Consider the following 17806-nt stretch of genomic DNA (forward strand, 5'->3'; position numbering starts at 1 on the left):
GCAGTCCCCTACGTCCCTGTGCAGCCCCCTACACAGTACACCCCGTACCCCATGCAGTCCCCTATGCCCCCATGCAGCCCCCTACACCCCATGCCCCTGTGCAGTGAGGGGACACAGACTATACATGGGGACTTCTCCCCCCAGTGCTCCTGCTCTTCCCCCTCTCCTCAATTAACTCCTCCTCCCAAAATGGTTTTAGCCCCTCCCACTTCCCCAGGAGCCCCCAGTGGGCGTGGCTATGCCCTGCAGTGGTTTCCCCCTGCCCAACCTCAACCCTCCCCTGAGGAGACTCAACGCCCCATCCCGCAAAGCAAAGAGGCCCCGCCCCCCCGTGGGCTCCCAGAGGCCCCGCCCCCAAGGCCCTCAGCAGCCCCGCCCTTCACTCCCGCCCCCGAGCCGCAGAGGCTCCTCCCCATCTCGATCCGCGTTTCCGCCAGTCCCATCGCGAGCCCCTTTTCGTGCCTGCTCGGCCGCCGTAGCCGCGCCGTGCGTCGCCCCCGGGGAAAGATGGCGGAGGCTTCCCCGCAGCCGGGGCGGTATTTCTGCCACTGCTGCGCGGCCGAGATCGCTCCGCGCCTGCCGGTGAGGGGGGCGGCCGGGCAGTTGGTGAGGGGCCCGGGCGAGCTGGGGGGGGTGAGTGATAAGACTGGGGGAGCGGGGGCAGGAAGGGGCCGGGATCGGGGGGTGGGGGAGGGGTGTAAATGGATCCCCGAGGCGGGAGGGGAGGGGAGGCTGTACTGGGCGGGGTGTGGGGAAGCCAGTCTGGGAGGCTGATGGGCTCTGTCCTGGGCAAGGCGAGGAGTTTCTAGCCTACTGGGCACCCCCTGGCTCTTCCTGGGTGGGAAGATAGCAAAGGGCCCTGGGGGCTCTTGGGTGGGGAGCAGGAGGTCGAAGGGGACCCCCCCCCCACGTTCTGGGGTGGTGGGGAAGAGTGGGATTCTGCTGACTGTTAAACTGCGAGGCGGTGGCTGTCCCCACACACCTTTCCCCCCAGGCTTTCGAACTGGGACAACTCGACTGGGAGGGTGACTTAGGCTGCAAAACGTTTGATTAAAAGATGCACCCACCCCAACGCTCCCTACACCAGACACCCAGAGGGGCTGTCTCCTGGCACCTATCCATGCCTCTGGGTTTTTCTTGCCCCACTGCCTTCATTTTGGTGGAGGGAGAGGTTCTGATTGACATTCTTCCAAATTAAAGGTGTGTGCTTTCTGCATTATGTGCACCAGAAAAACCCCAAACAAAAACCTAGGGGGTGTGAGAGAGTTCCACCAAATATCGGGAAGATTTTCTATTAACAGTCAGTGGAGAAAAGCGGAGTGTAACCCCTAGAGAAAGTAATGCTTTGGATGTAGGAACGGGCAATCGTGAGGCAAACACAATAATTTCACTGTCCAGCACAGGACTGTTTCTTACACTTGCTCTAGTGCTTTAACAGTGTGCTTTAATCTCCAACTAAAATGCCCATGCATCTTTACTTCTTAGGAGATAAACACCCTCCCCCCATACTGGTGAGAATAAAGTGCTGATTATTGTCATGAAAGTGACTTTGATAAAGTAACACGTTTGACCATGACTTGTAGGAAACCCAGCCAAGATGTGTTCTGTTAATGAGTTGCCAAATGTCATCAGCCCATCAAGTTTGTTTTTGAAGTTAATGAGCTTTTCCCTTGATGCTGAGCCTTTATTTGTCCTGAAACTCTTAACATCATGCCAGGAAATTAATTGCAATAGAATTTCTGTCTTTATTGAAATTCATTTGCTGATCTGGTGTACAATGAAAACTCAAGTTGTGCCATGAACTTGGTAGTAAGTGAGTTCCAGATATAATACTTGACATTTTAGTAGAGTGGTTAGAGCTGAACATCTCAGGGTCCTTTAGACACGTTGCTAAATATTACTCCTGTATTACTGGGGAAATTGAGCCCTCAAACAGATTAAGAAATTTACCCAAGGTCATAAAAACACCGTTGCCAAGGTTGGAAATAGAACCCACTTCCCTACTCTAGCCATTAGACCATGAGGCTTCTCAGTGTTGTATTTGTTTCTAGGGAAGTCTTTTTAAATTGTGTACAACAATAATCCAGTTTAATTCATATTTAAAAATCATCCCAGAGCTTCACTGTGTATTGTAAATGTGTGTTGCTGTCAACCGGTCTCTTTACTAGAGTAATTCACAGGGCTGTGAATGGTTGGTTGGTTGTGCTGGACTACTTTTCAAATCTTCTTTCTGCGTGTTCAAATCTATAGCATTTTATATAGTGATAAAGAGCACTTTTACCATGCTCTTTGGCTGGGGTTTTGGAAGGAGCAAAAGGAAGTTAGGTGTTCAGTTCTTATCAATTCAGTGGGAACTGGGTGCCTAACTCCCTTGGGTCTCTTTGAAACTCCCAGCTGTAAAGTCTGAGTTGCAGAATCCTACCAAAAATCTATCTTCTGTTAGGCTATATCTACGCTACCACATCTGTCGGTACAGTGTAACTTGTGTGATTCAGGAGTGTGGAAAAAACCACCCCTCTGAGCGACGTAAGTTTCACCAACAGAAGCGCTGGTGTGGACAGTGCTATGTCCGCCTAAGAGCTTCTTTCGCCGACATAACTACCACCTCTCTTTGGGGGTTGTTTAATTACGCTGATAGGAGAGCTATGTCCCATCTGCATAGAGCGGCTACACAAGAGTTCTTACAGCGGTGCAGCTGCATTGGTACAGTCCCGTGCTCTAAGCTTTCTAGTGTATATATAGCCTTGGTGAAGTGTACAAGATTTTGAGATACACAAGTCTCTTTTTCTGCCTCAGACCTGATGAAGAGCTCTGTGTAGCCTGAAAGCATGTAGTCTCCACCAACGGAACCTGGTCCCATAAAAGATATTCCCTCACTCACCTTGTCCCTCTCCTATCAGCTACAACACCACTGCAAACGATCTTTTCGTGTCAGACTTTACTCCTAGTGCCAGTAGATTGTGCAGAGGAGTGTTTCTGAAAATGAATTAGAGGAAAGTTTACAAGTTTTTTTTATATTTTGAGGGTGTGTTGATTAGTCTAGTAATTGTAACAGGCTGCTGAGAAGGCTGTCAAATCATTTTTAACTATAAAGCAAAAGTCTCCTTTAAATCAGTTGCTGTTCAGCTGCTGCTGAAACCTTCCAGTGCGCACTGATGCTTGATTCTCCGTGTGTGTGTGTGTGTGTGTGTGTGTGTGTGTGTGTGTGTGAGAGAGAGAGAGAGAGAGAGAGAGAGAATATACCTGGTTAACCCTTTATATGGAGAAGATTTTTTTAGGTGTGACTATCAAACACTAATTTTATTTTCTAGTCTGATTTATGTTGTAACGGACATTTTTAACCACAGCTTCAGACTCACTAACTGGATGTCATTTTCTATCACGTGTGACAGCAGGGATTCCCCTGATATTTCGACAAACTACTGTTGAACTGGGAGGTTAACATTTTTGTTAGAGCACGTTTAGCCTGCCGACTTTAATTTGAGCATCCCGCTTTCCAGATAGCCACTGCACTGAGGAGTTATTTGGTGAAAACTTTGCTGGCTGTTATTTTCAAATCAGGAAAGAGAATGTTTATAGCAAGATTTTCTAGATACGCCACCTTGGACTTATGTCAGGCACTGGTTCATAAACTAACCAAGGACAGGCTGGTTGTTGCTTGAATGGAAGACCTTGAGGAAATCCAGCGTGGTGATGCAGCTGGTGGCACTCATCTTTCTGAGTCAGCAACTGAAAGTGCTGTTTCTGAAATTCATAAAACTGAGGCCTTTAATCTTTGGTCCCATTAGAGATTCCATAATGCTTTTCAAAACGTGCTGAAGATAGATTTCTTGACCAGATTCCAGCTTAGGTAATTAGTCCACCTACCTACAGTTCTTCCTACAATGTTATGTGGCTGCGTTCTTTTAAACACCTGCTGTTTCACTTCGGGGATACCTTCACTTGAGCAGTGGGTGAAATGAACCCTTTGTAGAGCTGATCAGTTTTTCACCGGGTTGAAACAATTGGATTTATATTTTACATTTATATACAATTTAAGAGCTAAAAGGCTGATATGCTTCTGCTAACTACTCTTGAGCTTTTAGAGGTTTGGACAGGAAATTTGTTGGTTGTCACCCCTCCCTCCCCCACAAAATATTTCCTCCCAGACATATTGGTCACTCGCCTTGTGTAATATGCAGAGTTGGGCTTCCTATAACAACTGGAGCAATCCTTTTGGTGGTGAACGCAACAGTTGTCGTCTCCTAACATACCTCAATGCTGAAAATCCAGGCCCAGTTGATTGATGCTCAAGAAACTAATTGTTTCAGAGGTCCAAATCAGGTAGGTCACTTTTATTGACAGCAAATGAAGTTGCCAGAGTGGAACTGGTGCTGCGTGTGCTACAAAAGGAAAGAGTCTAACAGTTTGAGGAGCCACAAACTTTGGCAATTGTGCTGTTCCAGCTGCAAAAGAATTTGCTGATTGCTGTATTCAGAACTGCCTGTTGGCAGAATTATATCCCTCTAATAGGAAAGCTGAGAAGAGCAAATCACTTGCTTCTCTTGATCAGGCTCACGGTACTGAGCATGGAAAGCAAGAGATGGGTTTTGTAAATTCTTATGAGTGAGGCATTGATGGAAACTGAGGACATTGGCTGAAGTTTATTTCAAAGGGAGAGAGACTGATCCAGTTTTTTGTACACTTCTGACCCTGTGAGGCATTTGGGTTAGGTAGGAACACATCTGAAATACAAGTTGCGGGTAGTTTGTAGAAACATGACTGCAAATCTAAAGAGAGTTCCGTGGGGGAGAGGAGGCAGCTGCATCTGTTAATTGGTATTCAGGGGCAGTACCTACAGATGGATGGTATCTTGCTGTTTCCTTATTCTCTTGAATAGAGACAAGATCAAATGGATTTCGGGTGTTGCTGAGCACAGTTAGGGCCTTGCAATGTTTTTTTCCCCCATGGCTTGGGGAGGAATCACAAACTTCTTAACAGGTGAACACATGCCACTTGCGTCCTGTTCCTTTTGGGAATTGGGTAGCTCGGCTCCTAATGGAATATCTTTGGGCTTGACTACACTGCCCCACAGTTTGGACTAAAGGGCTGTGAATAGCAGAGTGCACCAAAGTGCTGTGCTGTAACTGCCCCCGTGTGGGCGCTTTAGGTGCAAGTGTAAAGATCCTGAGTTCACACTAATTTAGTTCTCTTGGACTTGGGACCTTTAAATTCATGCCTGCAGTGTCCACAGCACTTTGGTACTCACTGCTATTCACACCACCGTAGTTCAAGCTGCAGGTTAATGTAGACGTGCCCCATGTTCTAGTGCAGGGGTAGGCTACCTATGGCACCTGTGCCGAAGGTAGCACATGAGCTGATTTCCAGTGGCACTCACACTGCCCGGGTCCTGGCCACCGGTCCAGGGGGCTCTGCATTTTAATTTAATTTTAAATGAAGCTTCTGAAACATGTTACAAACCTTCTTTACTTTACATACAACAGTAGTTTAGTTCTATATTATAGACTTATAGAAAGAGACCTTCTAAAAACGTTCACATGTATGACTGGCACGCGAAACCTTAAATCAGAGTGAATAAGTGAAGACTTGGCCCAGCACTTCTGAAGGTTGTTGACCCCTGTTCTAGTGAGTGTGACAATCCTGAAAGTAAAAGTGGTAGGGGAAGCAGCATCTGCATTTTTTTTAAAAGATAAACTCAGATAAGCCAGCTACCAATATTAGTGAAATTAGCAAATTCCACTTAGGGTAGGCAAAATATAAATGACCAAAGTGTCCTGTTGGGTTCAAACTGGTCATGGTACACTTTGCTTCCTCTCTTCAGCTGCATTGTATTATATATGCATTGTTGTGTGCAGTGATTTGTGGGGGCTCATTTTAGTGACAAGTGATTCCTTCATATAAATTAAGCCCTTTGAGTTTCTTCTGTCTCAAAGAGGCAATCGAATCATCAATAGTCAGTAAACATAAACGCTTCACTAAAGCTGGAACTAAATAAGAAAAGCCAGTGTAGAAGACCCTTCCTCTGAGAAGGACTCCTGATTCTGAACATGCAGTCTGTTTGAGCTTTATAAAAATTCCAGGCTTTAATTTGGAGCGATAGAGGTAGATGGAACGAGCTTTCTCTAATGAGCATGCAGAGTGGGAGGTTATTTTAGTGTTTGTGTTGCAGAATGACCCCCTTATGTCTCCTTGAAGCCTCCATTGGAATAGCTACACTGGAATTATAAACCCATGGCAGGCCCATGCCAGCTGGCTGGGGCTGTGAGGCTTCTAAACTGTGGTGTAGACATCTGGGTTCTGGCTGGAGCCCGGGCTCTAGGACCCTGCAAGGTGGGAAGGTCCCAGAGCTCAGGGCTGCAGCCAGAGACCCAACGTCTACACCACAGTTAAACAGCCTCTTAGCCCCAGCCCCACATGCCTGAGTCAGCTGGGTTGTCTAATTGCAGTGTCGACATACCCTGGGTGGTGAAAAATCCCAGCTCGTTAGTAATTGTTTTCCTCTTAGTTTTTCCTGACATGAGGATTGGCAGTAACTGTAACTCCACATTGTTTCTCTTTCATTCTGACAGTTCGTCCTCTAGAAGCCATTTGAAAATCAACACGTACGCATGCTGCCTTGCCAGGAAATCCAGTGGTTTTGCTTTCACTTTACCTGTGACTACATCAAGATCTGTCTTTTTTCTAATGCTCTGTCTGCGCTGGGGGTTAACCAGCGTTATCTGAACCATTTTTAAACCATGCTCCAAACAGTTTCAGGCTTAAGTTTGTCTGACCAGTGTGTGATGAAAGCCCAAGTTCCTTCTATGCTGTGTCTCCACATGGCTGCGCAGCAGGCTATCAAGGGCTGCTGCGGCAAGAGAGGGCTGGGGGGAGTCCCCTCTCCCCCCTCGGGGCAGCCTGCACCCCAAACCCCTCATCCCCAGCCCCACCCCAGAGCCCACACCCCCAGTCTAAGCTCTTACCCCCTGCAACCCAACCCTCTGCCCCAACCCTGAGCCCCCTCCCACACGCCAAACCCCTTGGCCCCACCCCCACCACACATCACTTCCATATTGGTGCACATAACCAAATTCATTTCACACATGGATGTAAAAAATTAGAGGGAACATTGGCATACATTAATGGTTTTAAAACTGTTGTAAAGGGTGCTTGACTTTCTGTGGTCTATAGTCTAATCTCTGCATAACAGAATGCTTTCAAACATGATTTGATAACAGTTGTGCCCTGTTCCTACTGACTAGGGAAACTGTTATGCCAGAAATGGTTTTATGCAGCATTTAAAACTGGTTCGTGTAATACAGTGTGGATAGAGAAGGAGGTAGCCATGTGTCTGTATCCCATGAGTCTGTTAAGTAGAGATTCTTTTTACAGAAAGGTGAGAAACAAGCGTGGAATTCTGGGATTTGTAGCCTTCCGTCATAAATGGCACAAAATAAGTCCAGCCAGAATTCCTGAAACCTTCCCAGTTGCTATTGGAAACTAAAGAATGCTCCAGAAAGTGTGAGGTAGAAAGGCTGTCTATTATATTTGTAGTTACTATCCTTCCCCAAGTAGAGCAGGATTAAGAGTGAGGTTATGAAGTTTGGAATTTTCTCTGGAATTGTTAACTTCACGTATTGTTACATGTTGGTCTTCATTGTGAAAGTTGGTGTGGCCTGCACGATGAAGACCAATTTCTAGTTAGTCCCCTTAAATAGGAATAATTTGAGCCCTGTGTTGCATGGGGCTGCGGTGCTATATGTCCTACCATATCTAATCCGTAAAGATGGCTTCCTCCTTCTCCAGGACTCAGAGCTCCTGCTTGTCACCAGGTGGCTCAAAACAGTGAATTCTTTGGTACTTAAATCATGGTGGACTTTGGGGAGTGGCGCACTGCCTGACTTCACCTCTTAGTTTATAGAGTATTATTCTGAGTGCACAGTCAGGTTTTTTGTGCCTTATGCCTGTTGGCTCGCTGTAACATCCATCCTTGAGACTGGAACGCAGGGTTTTTCTCCATTTCTCCATATGGAAGATACTATCTGTAACTATTTTCTAGCACCCGCATTTCTCATGTAGTTTTTCTCTTCTGTAGGATTATATTTGCCCAAGGTGTGAATCTGGTTTTATTGAAGAACTTCCGGAGGAGCCCAGGTAATGTGCTGTTCCTGAAGGATATCGTGAACGTTAACTTGGAATCTTCTCTGTTCTGTTTCCTTTTCCTGGGGTGGGAGGTGTTACAAAATAAAGGGACCAGTTGGACAGCCTGTAACGATATTTGTTTTTTCTCAGTGAAAACTTGCTTGGTTTTTTCAAAGCTGTAACATACTTAACCCACACACAGTCTGTGTCCACAGCCATGTTTCCCAACCATGATGGTTGGAAGCCTGACATCCTGGCTAGTGACCTGTGGACATTCAGAGAACTTTCTGCAGTTTTGCTGGGACTTTCTCTGTCCTGTGCTGATGGGCTGCTTGCTCCAAACCTCTCTCTTCCCCACTTCATCTTAGCTTCACTCCATACCTTCACCTCTCATCCCCTTGCACTTTTCTTTCCTTTTAACTGATCCACTGCTAACTAACTCCCCCACCCCCCAAAAAAACATCCACCATGCAATTTAAAATCCCATTTGCTGCCGTCACGTTGTTTACTCTGCTTGTATGTTCTACCTCTTCCCCCACCCTGCGTCTGTCTTGTCTAGTTAGGTTGTAAGCTCTTCAGGGTAGGACCGTGTACTGTTCTGTGTTGCAGGGTGCCCAGCATAATCGTGCCCTGATCTTGGTTGGTCCTTAGGCATGAACAAAATACACATATTAATTTAAAAGAAATAATAAGCATGACAGTAGCTGATTTCTGACCGTTTTTCTGCTATGTAGACAATAGCACCTAGCAGTGAGTTAATCGGGGGTAGCTCCCCCCACCCCCCTCAATCTGAGAGAGCATATGATGTCCCAGAGGCCACTGTGAAGAAACACCCACTATTCCAGGAGTTCTTAAACTGGGGGTCGGGACCCCTCAGGGGGTCGTGAGATTATTACATGGGGGATTGCAAGCTGTCAGCCTTTACCCCAAACCCTGCTTTGTCTCCAGATTTATGTGCTGTTAAATGTATTAAAAAGTGTTTTTCATTTATAAGGGGGGTCACACTCAGAGGCTTGCTATGTGAAAGGGGTCACCAGTACAAAAATTAGAGAACCACTGTACTGTCCCATACACACAGCAGGAAGCAGTGATACAGTTATACAGAATGTGATCAGGATGTGGTTTTTGCCTTGTAAAAAATCCTTTAATGTGTGGACACGCTGACCTGTTTTGGCTGTAATGGTGCGTTTGCCAGTGCAGGTTACACATAATGTGATTCTTGGTCTTGACTTGCAGAGAGAGTAGCCTTGAGATTTAAACAATGCAAGGTGACAGGATGTGAAAGAAGTTCACTTGTTTGTTCTTAAACGTATAAGTAAGTCTCTGCCTATGTCAACTGTATCAAGTGTGCGTTAGTTATACCTTTGGATTGCAGTAGGTTTTCTAAGGCCATGCAGAGGCATCGCTCCATGCTGAAAGGCAGCATTGTCTGGTAGATGGAGCTAGAAATCGTGCCTAGCTAATCCTGGCTCTGAGAGTGACTTGCTGTGGCCTTGGTAGAGTCAGTCAGGCACTCTGAACCTCAGTTTACTCTGCTGTAAAACCAGGATAACATTTAGCACACGCGTGAGCCACGAGGAGTAACGTTCATACAGCTCTTTGAAAGCATAGCGCTATGTATTGTTAATAGTTCTCTTGTAATCATTTGCTAACTCATATTATCTGACTGGTCATGTGATTTTGCAGTGCAGAAAAGAGGACTGGTGAGTGGGTTTGCAACAGCAGCATTAAGCGTGTTTGCATTGTTGTGATGTTGGCATCCTAAATCTTACCCTTGTGGTGCTCTGGAGAATGTAGCTGAGTTGCCTAGGGGTGGAGTGGGTAGAGGAATGCTTGGCTGATGTAACAAGTGGGTCTTCCCTAGCAAAGTTACTGTTCTGCAGCTTCATGAGATGTGCACAAGGCAATCAACAAGAGGGGGGAAAGATCTGAATATTCAGGGAAGTAAGGAACAGCAAGAAAAAAAAATACATGAGCAATTGTGGAAAACAGCAGCTGCTGAGAAAATCATGTATTACCTGTGAAATGGTTTTGCACAACTCGTAAACTGGTGTGCTGTCTGCCCCTCCCGAGAGCCCATCCTTTGCTTCCCTCTGCTGCAAAAGGCTTTCCATCGACCCCATGCTGTCACAAGTCAGCATATCTGAGGCTAACCGATGCTGTTCGCTCTTCTCAGGAATGCTGAGAATGGTTCCAGCTCTTCTGCATCAACCAGTGATCAGAGCAGGCATCCATTTGAGGTGAGTAATAGTAGCTGCCCATCCTCTGTTAGATTTCCTTTTTTCTTGCCATTGCATCTGAAAGTTTTCCACAGGCAGATCATTTGATGATGTCCCCTGGATTTTGTCAAAGTTTGGGGGCAAATATCATCCAAGCGCTGCTTCTAGAACTCTCTAAATATGCCATTCTTCTCGGTGGATAGCTGAGTCTCCCCATGTCCCGCTTTTGTTAGGGGGAGCCAGGCTGTGGTATATTGAACTGTTTATCTGGGCATGTTGTGGTCACCGTTTAAAGCAGGGGTGGGCAAACTCTTTGGCCCAAGGGCCACATTGGGGTTGCAAAACTGTATGGAATGCTGGGTAAGGAAGTCTGTGCCTCTCCAAACAGCCTGGCCCCCACCCCCCATCCGACACCTCACAGTTTCCACCCCCCTCAGACCCTCCAACCCATCCACATACACACCCCCACTCCTTGTCCCCTGATCGACCCCACCCCCTATCCAACTCCCCTGCTCCCAGTCCCCTGACTGCGCTGACCCCTATCCACACTCCCGTTCCCTGACAGGCCCCCTAGGACTCCCACACTTATCCACCCCCCCGTCCGCCCCCTAGAACCTCCTCCCCATCTAACCAGCCCTGCTCCCTATCTCCTGACTGCCCCCCAGAACCTCCCACCCCTTTTCCATGCTGCTCAGAACAGCATGTCTGGCAGCCGCGCCGCCCGGCTGAAGCTAGACATACTGCCTCTCTGCTCGGCAGGACCGTGCAACCCCACCGCCCAGAGGGCTTCCCGTGTGGTAGCTTGGCTGTGGGGGAGGGGGACAGCGAGGGAGGGGTCAGGGGCTAGCGTCCCTGCCTGGGAGCTCAAGGGCCAGGCAGGACAGTCCCATGGGCCATAGTTTGCCCACCTCTGTTTAAAGAGTCAGCAGTTATCCTCAGTGCCACACAGTGGTATCAGAAAAATAATAATTATTTCCTAAATATAATCTCAGCCGATGCTGTCTGCTCATTGCAGTGCTGCTTCTCCACACCGAGCCCTCAGCTGTGATGCTGGAGGCGGTCTGCAGAGTCTGGCTTTATCTCATCACAGAGGCCTTTGTTGGAACCTGAATATTGTTGTTAGAAGTAAAAGCTCACTCCTTGTGACCAATCTGCCTTGAATTCTCTTCACTACAGAACGTAGATCAGCACTTATTTACCTTGCCGCAAGGCTATGGCCAGTTCGCCTTTGGGATTTTTGATGACAGCTTTGAGTTTCCTGCCTTTGGGTCCAGTGGCCAATCTGAAGACAACAGGGACTCCGAGAACCGGCGGGAGAGAGAACACCAGTCTCGGCACAGATATGGCGCAAGGCAGCCCCGAGCCCGTCTCACTGCACGGCGTGCCACTGGCAGGCACGAGGGAGTCCCAACGCTGGAAGGGTGAGAAGTGCTTTCTAGTGCTCTGCTCAGTGGCCAGGGCTTGATTTTCTTTTTAACGTGGTTTAGCTGAGAACCATAACATTTGTATTATCCATTCACGAGGACTAGTCCCTCACTAAAAACTTCCTGGCTCGAGTTCTTCTCCTTCACAGATGTCTTACTTTCCATGCAAACAGCTGCTTTTGGGAGATTAAATTTCAGCCTGATGAGAACCCTCATCAAGCCTGTATCTTGAGTGAAATTGACTTGCTGGCTGTGGTTTACCTGTACTCTACAATAGGTCATACCACAAAGAAGGGAATACACCTGTGAGCTTTTAACTAAAAGATGCCCTGGACTGAGTAAGCATCTGTCTGCCGTGATTCTTTTCTTTCTGGGCAAAGCAGCATGAAACCCAGCTGATGTGTCCGATCGCTGGTGAATTTCTCTGCTCCTTGCCATCGGCAGTTGGAAATGCTGCTGCCTCCCAGGCCTATGCTAGAGAGTAGGATTGATTTTTCTCTACGTACATCCCAGAGACACTGTCCACTTCCTACCTTTGTGTAGGAAAATGTTCCTCTCTAAATAAAATCCTTCGACTTGCCCTGTGGTGAGAAATAAGTAGTCACTAGGATGCAGTTGCATCTTAAGCCGGATACTGTGTCTTACCTTTCGTTCCCCTGCTGTACCACAGTATTTCCTAGCCACACTGGGCTTCTGGGCTGTTTGTGGGATTTAGTGGATCCTAATAGTACTTTGATCTTGATTTTGCTGTCTTTCAGAATTATACAGCAGCTGGTTAATGGCATTATTGCGCCTACAACAATACCAAACCTAGGACTAGGCCCTTGGTGAGTTGGAGTTACGGGTTCCTCTACCTAAAGGTCTGGTTGCGTGCAGTCCCAGTGGAGACTAAAACTCTGTTGTCTTTATTCTTAAAGGGGAGTCTTGCATTCGAATCCAATGGACTATGCCTGGGGTGCCAATGGCTTGGATGCAATTATTACACAGGTAAAACTGGCACCTGTTCTGTGTGTATGCCACTGGGGGATGCTCATGTGCAGTGGTTGGTACTGGAATGGAGCCAGATCGGCAGGCAGTGATCGATCTATCGGGGATCAATCTAGACACGATACATTGATCACCGAACGCACTCCCCATCGACTCCGGAACTCCACCAAGGTGAGAGGCGGCGTCGACGGGGGAGTGGCGGCCGTCGATCCCGCGCCGCAAGGATGCGAAGTAAGTCAGTCTAAGTTGATCTAAGATTCATCTACTTCAGCTCCGCTATTCTCGTAGCTGAAGTTGCGTATCTTAGATCGATTTCTCTCCCCCCGCCCTCTGTAGTGTAGACCAGGCCTAAGAATCTACCCTTCTCCCTTCCCATCATGCTATCTGATAACAAAGGCACCCATTAAATTTGTGGCAGGAACAATGTTTTAAATTTAAAAACATTAAGAGGAAATAATTCCTGTAGCATGTGTTCGGCAAGTGGAATTCAGTGCTGGAGAGTTCTAAGACGAATTGTCATGACTGGGGCATGGGCGGTTAGACCCAGTGGTTGGAGCAGGAGTCAGGAATTAGGAAGCAGTCCAAAACAGGGAGATCCCAGTTGCATGCACAACTTCCTGTTCCTGTGCTGGGTTTATATAGAAGTTGTGAACCAGTCAGGACCTCCAGCATTCTGCCAATCAGATTCCAGGACTGGAGTCCTCTGCCGGGAGGCTTCTATTCCGGCAACTGCTAGCAGGTCCCTGGGTGGCAGGTTGGAGCTTACTAGCTCCTAAGAGCCCTGTGGACCAGGGTTTAAGACTCTTGGTCCCACCGTCTATATGCATGTTAAATCTCATGCTGAGGGTTGTCAGCTGGTCCATTCGGAGGTCAGGATGGAATTTTTCTCCTCGGTGCGGCTCTGCAAAGGTACACAGCTCCGTGGCGGGGAATTAATATTTGAAGCATCAGGAGTTAGCCAGCAGTAAAAGCGGGTTACAGGTGACAGGACACTGTGTTACATGTCTCGGTACCTTGACCTAACAAATCCTATGTACCATCCAACCGGTGTGGTTTTCCTGTACCATGTGGCGTTTTGTCTTTCAGTTATTAAATCAATTTGAAAACACTGGCCCCCCTCCAGCAGACAAAGAAAAGATCCAAGCACTCCCCACCGTTCAGATAACAGAGGAACACGTAGGTACGTCCCCTGCCTCCTCAGCGAGTCGTCCAACAAAGAGCTTTGCAAAGCTTTCATGTGGTTTTTCCCTTGGGATTTTCATGTTGGCTACTAATCTGTCATAGGGCTAAAGAATTCCAGAGGCAGGACTAGGCACAGCTATCTCTCATGCTCCTGCCTGAACGGAAGCAGTGTAAAGTTGATATGTTTGCAGTAGGCAGTTAACTGACCCATCTTTAGCAGCTAATGTATCTAGATGCATATAAACATTGGAGCCCGCATAGAAGTTGGGGGACTGACTCCGTCTCCCAGGTCTACAGCCTGTCTTGGAAAGGAGAGGTCTTTACTATCTCCTGGGCACTGTCGCTTTTTAGGGGAATCTCACACTGCTGTAGTGCCACTGGTAGGAGTGGTGGTGTAGCACAGCCAGCAGCATGCTTCTCACTGCATAGAGATCTGCTCAGGCCGAACCTGTTGTGTTGTTTTCATACCTGACCCAAACCTGATGCTTGTAGTTGGGTGGTCCCATCGGTTTTGTTTCAAGTAGCAAGGCTCTCGCGTACACTGTGCCAGACTCTGGGCCAGGAGCCCTACGCCATCTGGTCTCCAACCCCCACACTCCACTCACCCCCCAGGAGGTTCTGTCCGTGCCACTGCTGGGTGCAAATGGTACATGACACATCACACTCTGCCGGAGCTCCTTCCTACAGGACAGGGGAGTCCAGTCTGAGGCATGCCCCTGCCGGGAGCTCAGCTGCCTGGCAGCAGCTTCAGACAGCCCTAGCGCCCTTGGCTGCAGAGTTTCCTGGCAGGCAGGCAGGAGGGGAAGGAATCCAGCCCACCAGCCTGGCTAAGCCAGCATCGTCCCACGCCTGCTGTGATATCTGTATCCCACCCCTACCTGCACAGCAGCACAGCGTGGGCTCCTGGTGCACTCCAAGCCTGCTCTCTGCATCCTGGTGCTGCCCGCCTTTCTGTTTGGGAGAAGTGCCCCTTCCATGGCAGAGCTGGGCCGCTGTCCGCCGACTCCTTCAGCCACCTGCTGCCACCTCCACAGCTCTGGAGACAGGGAACCGGATCATTCCCTTGCTTCCTCAGAGTCCAAACTCGAGTGTGAAAGCGTCAAGTTCTTTCATGCCTGATCTGACACCTGCAGTCAGGCTCTGGTCAGGTTGCAAGCCTCTGCCACTGGCTCTTCTGGAAGGGCTATAAGCAGCATTAGATGAGACAGCCATAAAAATGCACCCGGTGGGGCTGCGGCTGTGTGAAATTCTCCTGAAATGGTCAGCGCTGGTGCAGCCACTGCGTGTAAACATCTCTTGGGAGCAGTGAATAGTGTTTGCTGGCTGGCAGACTTTGATTTTAGTTTTTATACTATATTTTTAAGCATTTTTTTTTTCAGTTTTTATTGAGTTCAGTTTTCACAATGGTGGGGAACGATGGAGGGATTGGACAATACTTATTTAATGACAGTATTAATTGAGAATCACAAAGTTAGTTTTATAATTGTTAAAATACAAATTGTCGACCTCCCATGTCAAAAATATACCAGGTACGTTTCCTTAACTCAAATTCTAATAGGTTCTCAAACAGCCTTTTTCTTTCTTTCCCGGTGTGTAAATTTTGATGGTGGTTGATGGAAATATTTTCTCGTGGGTTTGTGTGTACAGTGACATTGACATTTAAAAATAAAAATCGAATCTTTCCAAGCCTGCACATGAAACACTGGCAGCAGTATTTTGCGGAAGGGGGTAAGAGAGAAAATATAGGTAAGGAAGGAGAGGAATTTGGGAATAAGGTGGAGAGATGCAGGCAGCTATCCCAAGTGGCAGAAGCTGTGGAGGCAGTAGCTTTCTCCCCACTGCTAGGGAGACTGAGTTGCCAGATGACCTAAGTCAGGAATAAAGAGAGTCAGTTAGGTTAGCTGGAGCATGTCCGTGGCGAGTTTTCAAAGCTGGGCAGCTCTGACCGGATTTCTGAAATGGCAGCGCTCATTCTGCTCCCAAGTGGTGAATGAATGATACCCTGATCAGCCCTCTTGATTCTTAGCGTTGTGTTTTTTGTGACTTGCAGGTTCCGGGCTCGAGTGTCCTGTATGTAAAGAGGATTACACACTCGGTGAAAACGTCCGGCAATTACCCTGCAATCATCTATTCCACAATGGCTGTATAGTCCCTTGGCTGGAACAGGTTAGTTATACCAGCATGCGGATCCCTTTGATGCAAGGGGAATATTATACTCTGGACGCGTTCCATTATACGGTTCTCATTGGGAAATATTTCTATATCCTGATGATGCCTGAGCGTGAGCAGCCTTTTGCCTCTGAAGAAGGAGGCAGTCAGCAGTGGGACTGGCTGTTACTTGCACTGTTCCCGTGTCCTATGTCTAATCCTTCTCTCTCGATTTTTTTTAATCTCGAAAGCACGACACATGCCCCGTGTGCCGGAAAAGTTTAAGTGGACAAAACACAGCCACGAATCCCCCAGGACTCACGGGGATGAATTTCTCCTCCTCCTCGTCTTCCTCTTCCTCCAGCTCACCAAGTAATGAAAACTCGTCAAACAACTCATGAATCCTAGCCCAGCCCCTGTCCCGCGTTCCCTGTCCATAGCCCTTCCTCCCTAGCCAACATAAGAAACTAAGGGCCTTCTGGAGCGGAGCAATGGGGGGAACTGAAACCCAGAAATTCCCTCATGAGGCCCCTGGTTCTTCAGAGACGAGACACCTCAGGCTCTCCAGTGGGGGGGAAGTTCTCTGAATTCATCGCGTCACCACGTGGACTCTTAAAACTGCCATGAAAGGCCATTAAGCTTCACAAATTGGAAACCCAAGGTGCTGAGCGATTGGCTGCGACTCCAGCTGGGGGATGGTGGTTGTATGGTTTTGAGATTCCGCTCTTTATATTGTGCCCCCACCCGCTCCTCCCTCCCTTATGCTTTGAAGTTTGAACCTTTAAAATGACAATGTAACAAAATCTGGGTTTGCGCCGAGGATTCCCAGGTGGGGAGGGCGAGTGAGGGTCAGGGAGTTGCCAGAGAAAATGTGAACTCCCTCCCTGCCACTGTCCCTTTGTTTTCTTTATAACTTCACCCTTCTCATAGTCAACACCGAAAGGGTTTTTATAATTTTAAATTATTACTGCTGTTAAATAAATGGACACTTCAGCTCAACAAGAAGTTATGGATGATTTGTGGATAAATACAGGGTAAGCTCGTCTGAGTACTGTACTGTACCTTCCCAGTGGCAGGGCAGCCTGCCCTGAGATCATTGGCCCTCGTTCCCTCCCCTGTGTGCCACAGGCTGGTACACGGTGACTTCTTGGCACTGGGTTCCTACTGACCAACGCCCGTGTACATTGCCAGCCTGCAAATCGTCAAGCGCTGTCTGCTGCGGGATAGAAACTGCAGCATCCTTGTTCGGTTTTTGTATTTCTACCCCCCTGCCAACCCCTGCAGTCCTGCCCTTCTCTCACCCTGGATGCGGAGTGTTGGCTGCAGGACTGGAATTGTACCAGAGTGAGGACCAGCCAAACACCATCGTGATCAGTTAAAATACAGAGCAAGGGACGCTTTTGAGAAAAATGTATTTCAAGCTACTTCAAAATACAGCTGCTTTAAAAATTCCCAGGAGCTTGTGAATCGGTTTCCTTGCAAGAGTTGGTTTGCTGGGGGGAGGGTGGTGGTGGAAACTCTGTCCTGCTGATCTGGGGGCGGGGGGATTGATTTGGTATTAGGTTTTTTAATCTGATCCATTCTGGAGGGAGGAAGTCAGAGCAAGTATGCTCAAAGTTACATTCTCATGGGTTGCGGGGCAGGGACATATTCCATTTACTGTTCTGATCACTTTAAAACTTCAGCTTCAGTGGCGGATGGTGTGATTCTGAAGGCATCTGTAGT

The 17806-nt window shown here is 47.8% G+C and overlaps 1 protein-coding gene across 1 annotated transcript; it reads left to right on the forward strand.

Annotated features, from left to right (window-relative positions):
- Positions 1-452: 452 nt before the first annotated feature.
- Positions 453-17534, forward strand: RNF126 (ring finger protein 126). The gene is made up of 9 exons (XM_030540465.1): positions 453-582; positions 8075-8133; positions 10298-10361; positions 11517-11761; positions 12523-12591; positions 12682-12751; positions 13838-13931; positions 15984-16099; positions 16333-17534. Exons 1-9 carry the CDS (start codon positions 508-510, stop codon positions 16480-16482), a joined length of 942 nt encoding a protein of 313 aa, XP_030396325.1. The 5' UTR covers positions 453-507; the 3' UTR covers positions 16483-17534.
- Positions 17535-17806: the final 272 nt, after the last annotated feature.

Source organism: Gopherus evgoodei, chromosome 22, assembly GCF_007399415.2.
Source record: "Gopherus evgoodei ecotype Sinaloan lineage chromosome 22, rGopEvg1_v1.p, whole genome shotgun sequence".
NCBI classification, from domain to species: Eukaryota; Metazoa; Chordata; order Testudines; family Testudinidae; genus Gopherus; species Gopherus evgoodei.